This window comes from Schistocerca gregaria, chromosome X, assembly GCF_023897955.1.
Source record: "Schistocerca gregaria isolate iqSchGreg1 chromosome X, iqSchGreg1.2, whole genome shotgun sequence".
In the NCBI taxonomy this organism is placed as follows: Eukaryota; Metazoa; Arthropoda; class Insecta; order Orthoptera; family Acrididae; genus Schistocerca; species Schistocerca gregaria.
In genome coordinates, this window is record NC_064931.1 from 331,205,778 (window position 1) to 331,218,933 (window position 13,156).

The 13,156-nt window shown below is 37.6% G+C and overlaps 1 protein-coding gene across 1 annotated transcript in view; it reads right to left on the reverse strand.

Moving 5' to 3' along the window:
• Positions 1-13,156, reverse strand: part of LOC126299251 (metal cation symporter ZIP14-like) — a 142,841-nt gene that overhangs the window by 26,793 nt on the left and 102,892 nt on the right. The window contains exons 5-6 of the mRNA XM_049991046.1: positions 7,075-7,197; positions 1,214-1,375 (exon numbers count right to left, since the gene is read on the reverse strand). Of these exons, the coding sequence (XP_049847003.1) occupies positions 1,214-1,375; positions 7,075-7,197 (285 nt within the window). The remainder of the gene's footprint in view (positions 1-1,213; positions 1,376-7,074; positions 7,198-13,156) is intronic.

Consider the following 13,156-nt stretch of genomic DNA (forward strand, 5'->3'; position numbering starts at 1 on the left):
AATTTTTTGTCGTTTATGTAGCTACTCGTGCTCTGCCTGCTGTACCTGTGCATTGGAACAAAATACTTATTCATCATATCGCCCCTTTGAGTTGTCCAAACATGTGGTAACCACTTAGTGCAAGATCTGGTGAGTATGGCAGATGTGGCACAGTATCAAAATGCAGATCATTGATGGTTGCAGGAGTTGCATATGTAGTATGAAACTGAGCATTGTCATGATGCAAAACAACACATGTAGTTAGAAGTCCACATCACTTACAGCAGGTGGGAGATGATTTTTTAACACATTGGTATATGAGGCACTCGTGATGGTGTTTCCCCTAGTCATGTAGTGTTCCAAGACAATGCCTCATTCATCCAGATAGAGAGTCAGCAAAACCTTTCTTGTAGATAACTGTATGAAATTTGTTGGGTTTTGGTGATAAGGAATGGCACCATTCTTTGCTTGCTTTCAGCTCCTGTAATGAGTATTGTGAAGAAGCCATCACTTTCTGCTATAAAGCACTATAGAAGTTCTTCACAGACATCAATGAACCACTCTTTCAGTTACAGAGTGAGCTGCCATGGCATCCATTTTGTAGACACTTTGCCAAAACTTAAGCACTTCATGATTAATGTGATGTGCTGAGCCATGCCTAATGTTCACATCTGTGGTTATTTCATCCACAGTCACGTGGTGATTTTCCATCACAATGGCTTCAACTGTTGCAGCAGACTCTGCTGTCACAGTGTGGTGTGCCTGAAACAGGTGCCGAGTATCTATCACAGAAGTCACACCATTTCCAAACTTTCTGCTCCCCTCATACACATCCTTCAATGATAGGCATGCATCACCATACTAGACCTTCTTTCTCCAATGGATTTCGAGAGGTTTTGTACTTTCACTGCTCAAAAAATTTATGACAGAATGCTGTTCTACCTTGGTGCATGTCACAACCAATGAAGGCATTTTGAATTGGTATTGTGTCAATGTTTTGCATGTCTGTAGCATACTGCCACCTATAGGGTAGGCCTTACATCATTGGTAAATATAATGCCAAACTACAGAAGAACGGCACAAAATGTCGATTTTTATTTGCAATCTTAAGGTTTTCATTTGATTCATTCTTGTACTTCTTTTAATAGAAGACTACTGTATCAAAGTAATGAATTACAAAAAAATAAAGCACCAATAATTTTATTCTTAAATAAGTCCTTATTTAATGATATACCTCATGTCCATCAGTTGCCTCCTGGTGTACATTATTGGTAATAGCTTTTAATTGCAGTTCTGGTTGTGCTGGAAAAATTTCTCCTTTGTGATTGATGAAAGCTGTCATTTCTGATGGCATAGTTCCCTCAGATGCATGGTTATGTGAGTGATGTGGAATGTTCTATAAACACAACAATCAGAATGGTATTAAAAACATAGGTGTTAAATGACACTACAAAAGAGATATATAAAATTAATTTATTTATTACTGTTTGAAAACAGGTATCTAAATCTGGATATTAACTTTAGAAACTATTGTACAGTACTTATTGTAGGCTGATTTACAAGTGTGCTTCATAACTGAAATATCAGCAGTGTTTAGAGGGAGATGAAGAGAAACTATATATAGTAACTGATGTGCTTCTCATTGACTGGGCAGATCATTTTGTCACAATCATTGAGTCCAAAGAAATTTCAACCAGCTTTTTTCATGTGGAGCTGAAGGGGAAAAAAATAATAATAAGATGTTCACAGGTAGGAAATCAGATGCAATTATTTGGATTTCACATCCCATCCATCATAACTGTTCATATGCCATCAAATGTCTTGTGTAGAGGTTATGTCTTTTAAACTGTCTCTTTGATTAATATGTTTTACTCATCAGATTCATATGACTTTCAGTTTTTCTTCTCAACTTTGAACAACAATTGCCCTTTATTTTTTAAACATAAGGTCATGTATTTATTTTACATGTTTATATTAACCCAAAAGTGTGTTTGACCAGGTTTTAGGATCTTTTAAACTAGCCTGTGTGAATGTATGATTTTCATCAACTTAGTGCCAAAACCAAGTCCAAAATCATTTAAAACAGCACATAGCAGTGTCACTGCTTTGTGAAAACTAAAAGACATTACTCCCACAATAATAATAAATATGGTGGACTCAAGTGATAGGAAAGGAAACTGATTAAGTGTGAAAATTAAAAATATAGTGTACCATATTTAAAAACATACATAGAACTAAACTCAGATTTAGAGCTCTAGTCTGAATAAAACACGCTTCTTGTTAGTAGCAATAAAGGAAAATTAGTGTTTAATGTCCCATCAACATTGATGTCCTTAGAGATGGTGGACAATCTCAAAATGTTTCAAGGATGTGGAAGGACATCAGCCATGGCATTTCAAAGTGTGTAGTCCTAAAGCATCAACTGTACACTGACCAGTGCAGTGCGGCACCGCAAAATGGCAGCAAGAATGTGCTGACCCACATGCCAATGGATAGAGCAGGCAGTGCCACACCTCCAGGATGACAGAGTTCTGCAGTGTGGCCGTGTGGTTCTAGGCGCTTCAGTCTGGAACCACGTGACTGCTATGGTTGCAGGTTCGAATCTTGCCTCGGGCATGGATGTGTGTGATGTCCTTAGGTTAGTTAGGTTTAAGTAGTTCTAAGTTCTAGGAGACTGATGACCACAGATGTTAAGTTCCATAGTGCCCAGAGTCATTTGTACCATTTTTGACAGAGTTCTGTGCCCCTTGTCAATGCTGATTTAACCAGTCACCCATCGCTAGCTGGCCCAGTTTGGTCACAGACTTCATGAGTATCAGCACTGAGTAATAAGAAGACGATACTTAGCCTGCATTCTGTGTGTAGTAATAGTTTGTATAAGTAACTGAATGTAAAAGGCACCAAAGCACAAGTTAAGTAATAGATCTCTTCTTTATAGAAATAAAGTGTTATATTAATCTTCAAGTTCTGCACAGTTTGTTTTGGATTCCTGCTACCGGCCATTGCAACTTCTCTCCTTCCTTGTTTGAGTCAACACTGACACCCACAGTAGGCAACACAACACAAAGGAACCCAGTGCATTTGTCTGGAGCAATGTAAGGAAATTATGGAAAATCAATACTTGGATGACCAGACACAGATTTGAACTGTCATCATCCCGAATGCCATTCCAGTTCGTTAACTACTGCACCATGTTACTCGGTGCTTCTTTTTGATTCACACACAGTTTTACTCATGTTACAGGTTCCTCAACACATTTAGTATGCTGTGTGGTTTGATAAATTAACTGAAGTTCTAGGTAAAGTGTCAACTACAAAAGTTAATATAATTTTATATGGAGATACAAATATAAATACAAATATCACAGATCAACTAGTAGTGCCTTCAAACAAATTCCTCACTGTTTTGGCAACAAATACAACTACCTGTAAATAATTATGCACTAAGTGCAGTGTTATCAGTCCCATATTTTGATAATGTTACACTCAAGGGCCCAACAACTTTCTTCTGCCCTGCAAAAACAAACTTAGCCAATTCGGAAAAACATTTAGCAGAAGAATTGTAAACAGGTTATTTAAAATAGTTATACAGTATTTTACTTAAAAAAGAAATATTCAAAGAAGGAAAATATTGAGTTCAGAGTAGAAAGACAGGTTGCAGTGTGTCCAGAAATCAGGATGGAGATGCCAAACATATATTACTATTTAACAACACACCCATATACACAAAGAATAACTCGGTAGAAGCACAAAAATCAATTAATATACCAACAAAGAATGCTGACAACAAGGCAAGAAGAAAGTCATTGAACTACTGCCAAACACATTCATTACATTCTCAAAGTCCAGTTCCTCAGTCAGATCAATTTCTATTGCACTGAAACTACCAGAACACAACCTGACATTGTAGCCATGAATGCAATATCTTTAGAGCTAAGTTCCTGCAGTATCCATATGGCTTCTGATTTAATCATAGCTTTCTTGCTTTTCTCTTCAGAAATTCACTTAAGAGCATTCACGCTTTCGCATCCATCTTCTGGAACTGACCATCTGATGAGTAGCCTGCTGCATACCCTGTCCAATGAATCATTTATGTATATAGAGAATAACAGCAGTCGTATCACGCTTCTCTGGGACACTCCTGATGATACCCTTGTCTTTGATGAACACTTGCTATCAAGGACAACATACTATGTTCTATAACTTAAGAAGTCTTCAAGCCACTCATATATCTGTGAACCTCTTCCATATGCCCATGTCTTCTTTAACAGCCTGCAGTGGGGGCACCATGTCAAACGCTTTTTTGAAATCTAGAAATATGGAATCTGCCTGTTGTTGTACGTCCATATTTCACAGTATATCATGGGAGAAAAGGGCAAGTTGAGTATTGCATGAGCGATGCTTTATAAAACCATGGTGATTCATGAATGTAAGCTTCTCAGTCTCAAGAACATTTACTGTATTCAAACTGAGAATATATTCACAGATACTGCAGCAAACTTATGTTAGGGATCTTGGTCTGCAATATTGTGGGTCTATTCTTTTCCCTTCTTATATACTGGAATCCCCTGCGCCATTTTCCAGTTGCTAGGGACTTTGTGGTGAGCTAGAGATTTGTGATAAATGCAAGATAGGTAAGGGGCCAACACTGTAGAGTACTCTTTGAGAAACCAAAATTGGGATTCCATCCAGACCTGGTGACATACTTGGTTTCAACTCTTCCAGTTGTTTCTCTATGCCAGGAATGCTTATTACTATGTTGTCCACGCAGGAGTCTGTTTGATGGTCAAATTACAGTATATTTGTACAACTCTCCTGCATGAATGATTTCTCGAAGATGAAATTCGAAACTTGGCTTTTGTTTTGGTATTTTCAACTGGCACACCAGACTGGTCAACAAGGGAGTAGATAGAAGCCTTAGACCCACTTAACGATTTCACATAGGACCAGAATTTTCATGAGTTCTCTGCCAGATCTTTTGCTAAAATATGATGTTGGTGGTTGTTGTATGCTTTGCACATAGATCTTGTCACAGATGCATGAACATTTACTAACCTTTGCTTGCAATCATTTCCACATTTTCTTTTGAATCAAGAGTGCAAAAGCCTCTGTTTCCTCAGAGTTTTCCAAATTTTGTTATTAAATCATTGTGGGTCTTTTCCATTCATAATTCACCTACTGGCATGTATTTCTCCAGACCATGGTTTACAATCTGCTTAAACTTTGTCCATAATTCCTCTATATCCATCTTACTAGATCTACATGATGTCAGTTCACTGTCTAAGTGAGATACTAACAACTGCTTATCTGCTCTTTCTAGCAGGAACACTCTCCTAGCTTTCTTAACTGATTTAATAACTTTTGTAATCATCATTGCTATAACGACATCATGAACACTACACCCATTTCTATAATGACTTTGTTGATAAGGTCTGGCCTATTTGTAGCTACAAAGTCTAACATAATTGTGTGTGGTCTGCTGAACTAGCTGCTCAAGACAGTTTAATGACAACTGTCTATCTGTACCCCTGCAATGAATTCATAGACAATCCAGTCTGTACTCGGTAGGTTAAAGTTGCCTCCAACTAGTACTGCATGATCTGATTATTTATGTGCCGCTGACTATAGACTTTCTTTGAATGACTACAGAACTGTCACAGAAGAATTGGATGACTGGTAATAACACCCAACAATTAACTTGGTTTCACCTACACCTATTATACATGACCAAATAACTTCACTGTCACATTCGAGTTTGACCTCAATAGAGACAATATATTTGTCAACTACAATGAACACACCCACTACTAGGGCCGCTAATCAGTCTTTCCAATACATGTTCCATGGCTTGCTAAATATCTCTGAGCTTTCCTCTTCAGGCAGCCAGTTCTTGGTCCCAGGAATAATCTGAACTTGAAAACTTTCCTGGAGGGCAGTAAATTCAGGAACTTATTTACAAATATTTTGACAATTTACTGATAAAATTTTGACAGTTGAAGGGTCTTTACTCTGAATGTGGTCTGACTTCCCTTACAGCATATCAACTGGTGAGTGTTCATCAGAGTACCTCAAACTACTGCCTAGCCTAAAAAACTCTCATGTGCACTCCACAAGTACTTTACTACATGAGTAGCTGCTTCCTTTGTGTAGTGCACTCCTGATCTATCAAGGGAGTCCTACAAATCCCCAACTGATAATGATGCTCTATAAATCAGCAGCCAAGACCATTGCAGGGTCAACAAATCATTTGATTGAGACCTTCCACTTGGCTCTAAACCAAAGGACCCTAATCAACTCTTGGAACAATACTGCAAATTGTGAGTTCTGCTTGCACCCCATGCATGAGGCCAGCAGCCTTTTCCACTTCAGCCAACTACCTGTATAAACTGTGGATGGCCTCAGAACCCAAGCTGAGCCACAACTTGCAGATCACTGAACTCTGCATGCTCAATAGTCGCTGGCAAAGCTGCCTCCACATCTCACCTGAGGCCCCTTGGCAGGAATACTGATTGCACATTGGCTTTCTTTCGAGCCCTGGCTGCTATCTGCCTAAGGGGCTCCATAATGCACCTAATGGTGGACATTCCAATAACAACTAAACCCCTTTGCACCCTGCCCCCCCCCCCCCCCCCCCCTGTGCCTGCTCAGACCCTGCCATCAATCCACTCCAAATTGGACCTCTGCCTCCAGTGACACTGGATAAACATTTATATTGCTGATTAACTGTTCATCTAAAAAAATTTAGTGTATTGGTTGCCTGTGCAACTGGTTGGAAAATTTGCTACAGAATTCAGGCTAGAAGTGTTGGGGAACACTTTCAGTTACTTTTACTATCTGAATCTATCAGGAAACTAGTACTTAAACTTTCACAGATTGCCCTTTGATTTTTTTTGCCTGCTAGGTGGCATAAATGACTAAAATTTTTATAAGAATATTTGAAGGTATTGCTTTTAGGATCTAAATACCATAATGATAACTGCCTTCTAAAGCACATTTGTCTTGGAGTCTTTAAGACTTTAATAGTTTGTTTGTTCAAGGAGGCTATATAATAAATAACAGGCCCTTGTAATAAACCTGCATCTAATAGACAACTAACCTTGTGCTTTTCTATAATTTTGAGTATTACTTCAACCTGGAAGAATACCCATATTCCCAACCACACTGTTAATGCAATGTGTAAGTACTGGGGATGATCCTCTGATCCCATAACTTCAAAAGCCTGAAAAAAGGAGATACATTATTATGTAGCAATGAAGCACTATTAATGTGTACAAACATGGATCATAATTAATCCTACGATAAATTAGGCTATTTGCTATTTTAAAATTTGTGCATAGTCTTTGATATGATATACCAGTACCAAAATTTGTTAGTAAAGGAATTATGGTGTTTGTGGATTTGTCATCAACTTGTTTAACATTTATCTTTGTGGTTATCAACTGAACTGTGTGCAGAAATATTATACCACAAAGATAGAAAATATTTCTTAGTAAATAAGAGTGGTGAATGTGGAGTAACACAGGGTTCATTTTAGAGTATTTATTATACTTAATATTTAAAAATGATACTACCATCTCATTTGTCAGCAGCAGACAGATATTTATATAAAAAAACACAGTGAAGTTACTTTACAGAAAGAAGTCTCTGTGTTAACAGAAGATCTAAAAAGAAGGTTTGATCATAAGTTTTTGACTGTAAATGATGAGCCAGCAGTATAGTGTTACATATTATGGATATGCGCCATAGTGTCACATCTTATATTAGCACCTCAGGAAATGAGAAAAATGTGTAACTGATGAATTAAGTATTTAGTAAATTCTGTTATGTATTCAGAATATGTAAGAGCTGTAACAGCTTTCAAAACACATGATGTATTTTGTATTTAATTACACATAGTTTGCTAAAATATGGCAGATTGATCTGGAGAAATACATTTTAGCATGAAACACATGAAAAAAGCAATAAGGAATATAAAAATTTACTTGGAAGGTATGATGTAGGAATTTAAAAAATGTGATGTTTCTATGATATATGCAATGTCTGCTTGCTAAGTCATAATTCAATCACTACTGGAAAGACTGAGTATTCTTGGCATTTTACTGTTGCTAACGATAAACATCCTACAATCGAATATCATACTAGAACAGTTTGCCTACCAATTGGGCATACAAAATTAAAATTTAAACAATATTTTGTTTGTAAAATCATGTTTCCTTTGATGCTGCACATCATAGGTGACATCCCAAGAGCAGGTTTTGTTTTGAATGATTTGATTTACATATTACAAAAAGAAAACTGAACATGCACACACACACATGTTTATGTGCTGAGCACTTACAGATGTGAAATTATTAGATGTACAATTCTTAAAATTACTCCAACAAATTCACCTACAGGGCAGAAAGGGTTCTCTTATCCAATTTAAAATTTGGCTATAATTAGAACCTAACTTACTTTCAACATTAATGATAATGTGAGACAGTCCATTCATAACTTCACCAGACAGGGAGATTATCTACTAGATGAATTCTTTACTACCAATTTGTGTGTTACTTTTGTTAAACATTGTCCTATATTTTCATTCCACACAACCTCAGTTTTCTAGCTAAAATTTCATGATTTAACAATCAAATGGCATGGAAGAGTCATATAAAATACAAATTCTTTATATTTTTATTTAAACCCTGTTGTGCTTGGTGAATAAATGTGTAACAGGCAGTCTCAGATGAGTAATATTTATGAAAACCAAACTTTAATTGTTAAGTGTACTTTTATTATCAAGGTGGGACACTATCTGAGAGTACATTATGTTCACAATAATTTGACAATCTGATTTCAGAACTATAAAAGACAGTAATTAGTAGTATATTATATTTATTGTCAAAGATGTCAATAACAGCATTTTGACAATAATGGTACATGGGTAGTGGGAAAGAGTTCCAACTGATTGTTTTTCTTGGCAACTATTTCAACATCCTGTCTTATTTTTCCATCTAGTGTACTTGGTTCTGTTTTCTCCATTGCACTTCAGAACTGATTACTGAAAACATATTTTGTTTTTATGTGAATTAGCATCCATGATATTTTTATTGCGTTTCATGGTGGTAACACATGTCCAGTGGCCAGTTGTCTGTAACTCTATTACATTTGCAAAATATTTTGTTTCCTCCAGACACCAATAATTTTTTCCTTGACAATTTTTGTTATTTATCTTTAGGTTATTAGGAATGCTATTCTCTATTTATTTTTTAAAATTTTATATTATGTTCCATGAATAAAAAGTGGATGTACATTGGTAGGATGCACACTGTATCAGTTAATTACACTAACAATATACATTTTGAATTATAATGTTTCCAACCTGATCAAACATAAACAGTTCCTATTTTAAATATGATGTGGAAAATTCTTGCAGAATGTATGTAATTTAGGAGTGAAGGGAATAACCCATTGAATAGTGGAAGCCTTGACTTGTTGAAAGACATGGAAGAAAGAATGAAAACTTCACTAACTCTCAGATAAACCCTTTTTTGAGGCAGAGTTCATGTGTGTGCATGCACACACACACACACACACACACACACACACACACACAGCTACGATGTGTTATCCGAATATACAATGTAAGAACTGCACTTCAATAGGTAGACTGGGGTGAGGCATTGTGTCAGGTGGAGTCAGTAGGATAGAAAAGAGGCAGGGAGCAGAAGAGAGGGCTGGAGAGGGTGGCTGACACTCTGAAGGGAGGCAGCAGGTGTAAAAGAAAGCAATGTGGGAGAGAGAAGCAGCAGGTGCAAGGGATGGCAATGCAGCACACAGGCACCATAGCTGGTGAGTTAATGCAGCATGTTGATGATGATGATGATATGGGTAAGTGTATTGGGATGAGGTGTCAAATCAGATGAAGGGGAGACTTTTGAGGAGAGGGTGTAGGTACTGGGGGTTAGTGGAGACCAAGACCAGGAGGATTATGGGAACAAAGAATGTGTTGCAAGGATAACTTCCATTACATAGTTTACAAAAGTTGGTGATGGAATGAAAGGATCCAAATGGCACTGGTTGTGAAGCAGCCATTGAAATCAAGCATATTGTGTTCAGCAGCATGTTCCACCACTAGGTGGTCAATTCTGCTCTTGGACTCAGTGGCCCTTCAGTGGGTGGACGCATGGTTGGTGGTAATGCCCACATAAAATGCTGTGCAGAACTTGCAGAAGAACTATTATATTACGTGGTCACTGATGGGATAGGATAGGCCTAATAGGAATGGAGTAGGTTTTCTTGGTAGGTTAATCAGGTAGGTATTGCTTGTAGGTCTTCTGCAGGGATGTGACTGATGTGACAAGGGGTTAGGAGTGGGGAGACCTAGGGATGGGCCAGAATATTGTGTAGGTTGTTTAAGCAAAATAATATCACTTCAGGAGGTGTAGGAAGGATTGTGGGTAGTATGTCCCTCATTTCTGAGAATGATGATAGACTCTCAAAGCCCCTGTGAAGGACATGGTTCGCTTGCTCCAGTCCAGAATGGTATTATGTGATGAAGGGCTGCTCCTTTGCAGCAAGTTCTTGAGGATGGTAGGAGGGTTAGGGGTGTGTGAGGATGCAGCACAGGAAAGCTGTCTATAGACTAGATTTTGTGAGAATACCTGTCTGTGAAGGCGTTTGTGAGGCCTTGGCAAAGGGATTCTGATCACTGCACATATGCCATTCACAGATGACCAGCCTACACAAGAGCAATTGTTTTGGCATGTAAGGGAAGACAGCTGCGAGGTATTGTTGATGGTTACTGGGCTTTATATAAATAGAAGTATGAATGGAGCCATCAGAGAGATGGAAGGTGGCACATTGAGCTGAGGAGTTATCCTTGCAACGGGTCCTTCTTTCTGTATTCCTGCTGGGTGTGGGGGGGGGGGGGGGGGGGGGGAATATTCTGTACCTGTACACCTGTACCATCTTCTTAACACGCTCCCCTTTCTCTGTTCTATCTCCCCTTCCCAATCCACTTCTCCGTATTACCATCACTGTGTGCTGCACAAACTCATCAGCTCTGGTTGCATCCTTGTCCTGTGCACCTACTGCCTCCTCCCCCCTCCCCCCCTCAGATTTCCTATCGAGCACACCTGGTGCCCTGTGAGCCACCCGTCTCCAACCCCGCCTCCCTCCCCCCGCCTCTTTTCTACTCTCACTTACTTTCATAGGACAGAATTGCTCCAATAAAAGTGCTGAGGGAAGATAAGGTACACCCAAGCAATAGTTTTAGACATAAATACGCAAATTAGGTAATTTAATACGAATGATGCAGATAATATAACTAGATACAGAGTGCTTCAGTAACTGGTTTAGGGGGTTCAGTTAGTGCATAAAGGTAGAAGAATAATCTTGGATTGTGTAATTTGCTTTGCAGCCAAGTTTCCCAGTGCAGTGGAAATTAACTTTCTCCATTCTGGAATATTACAGTATAAATGAATTACTGTGAATGCCCAGTACACAGTCACCGATAACATGCTGTACATAAAAAAGATAACTGCACTATAAAAGAAACTGTATTTTTAACAACAAATAAAGAAACTGAAGGAATTACTAGATAACATTAATGTCAAGAAGTAAGAGTACCAGAGACCATAACAAAGGTTTTAACCAAACTGAAGGTCAGAAAACTAACAAGACATAGTTGGTTAATTATCTACAGTCAGATATCCAAACCAATTGGTCTTCTCAATGAATGAATATATGGTAAACAGAAAACTGTAGGGTCAGACTTCTTTGTAATTGTATCTTGTATTTTGATGCATTATACAGGATTGTAATATTATAAAAGAACCAAAAGCATTATGTAACTTTTTTAACAAACATTTCATATCATCAACAGGAAATCCAACACACACTTTAGAAATGTACTGAGAGATACTGAATTACTCCCCTCAAGCAGTAAGTTTTGAATCTGATGAGGTGAAAGAAAATAATATAAGCTAGATCATCCTCAAATTAAAGAACAAATATTCAGCTGTATGGGATGGTATGTCGGGTGCAGTAGTTAAAAAATACATAAAAGAAATAGTTAATCCACTAACATACCTCATAAATTGTAGTACTAGAGAAAGCACTTATCCTAGTAATCTAACAATAAGCATTGTTAAACCAGTGCATAAGAAGGGGAGTACAAAAGAGGTTTCAAACTACCATGCAATATCACTGATTCCTACCTTTAGCTAGGTTTATGAAATGGTTATCCTTTCTCGGCTCTCTGCTGATTTTACAAAGAACATCACTGCACAACTACTGCAGTTGCTGTATTTCTCCATAAAGTGTAAACCCCCCTAGATCAAGGTATGAAGACAGCAGGCATATTCTTAGATATTTCCAAAGCCTTCAACTCAGTCAACCATGGGTTGCTCATTAAGAAATTAAAGGCTTACAACATCATCTATACAACTACTGGCCACATACTTGACATATCACAAACAGTGTACTAAACTTTTATGTAAAATAGACAATAAGATTTCCAGTCTTCTAGAGGTATAATAATCCAGGGGGTATTTCAGGAATTGATCCTTGGTTCCTTTCTCTTTTTGGTTTACGTCAATGAAATGACACAACCCTTCAACTCACATCTAGTAACCTACTCTGATGACACATCTCCCTCTTATTTTATGAAAAAACTTGGAGGTATTACACTCAGCTGTAACTAAGGGTGTGACATAAGTAACCACACATTTTCTACACGAGGCTCTAAACACCAACATCAGTAAATCCCAGCTACTAACATTTAAAACAACTGATTTTCATGAGGCTGAAATAAAGAATATTTGTGGTATTACATCAGAAGAAACAGATAACATTAAATTTCTTGGTGTCCACCTGGACAAAAATCTCCTTTGGGTAAACTGCACTACTTCTGCACATGAGAAAAGCAGCAGTAGCTTTTATCTAATAAGTCAGTTGGAAAAAATAGCCTCAAGTCAAACACTAAAAATTGTTTTATATGGAATAGTTTATCTATTTCTTAATTATGGTTTTGAACTGTGGGGTTGTGCAACAGACATGAATATGAACAGAATATTAGTATTACAGAAAACAGCCATTGTGTTAATGCAGGGACATAAGTCCAGAGGATCCTGTCATGAAACCTTTGTCCTACATAAATACCGTATCTAACAGTATATTCCTTGTATTTATATAAA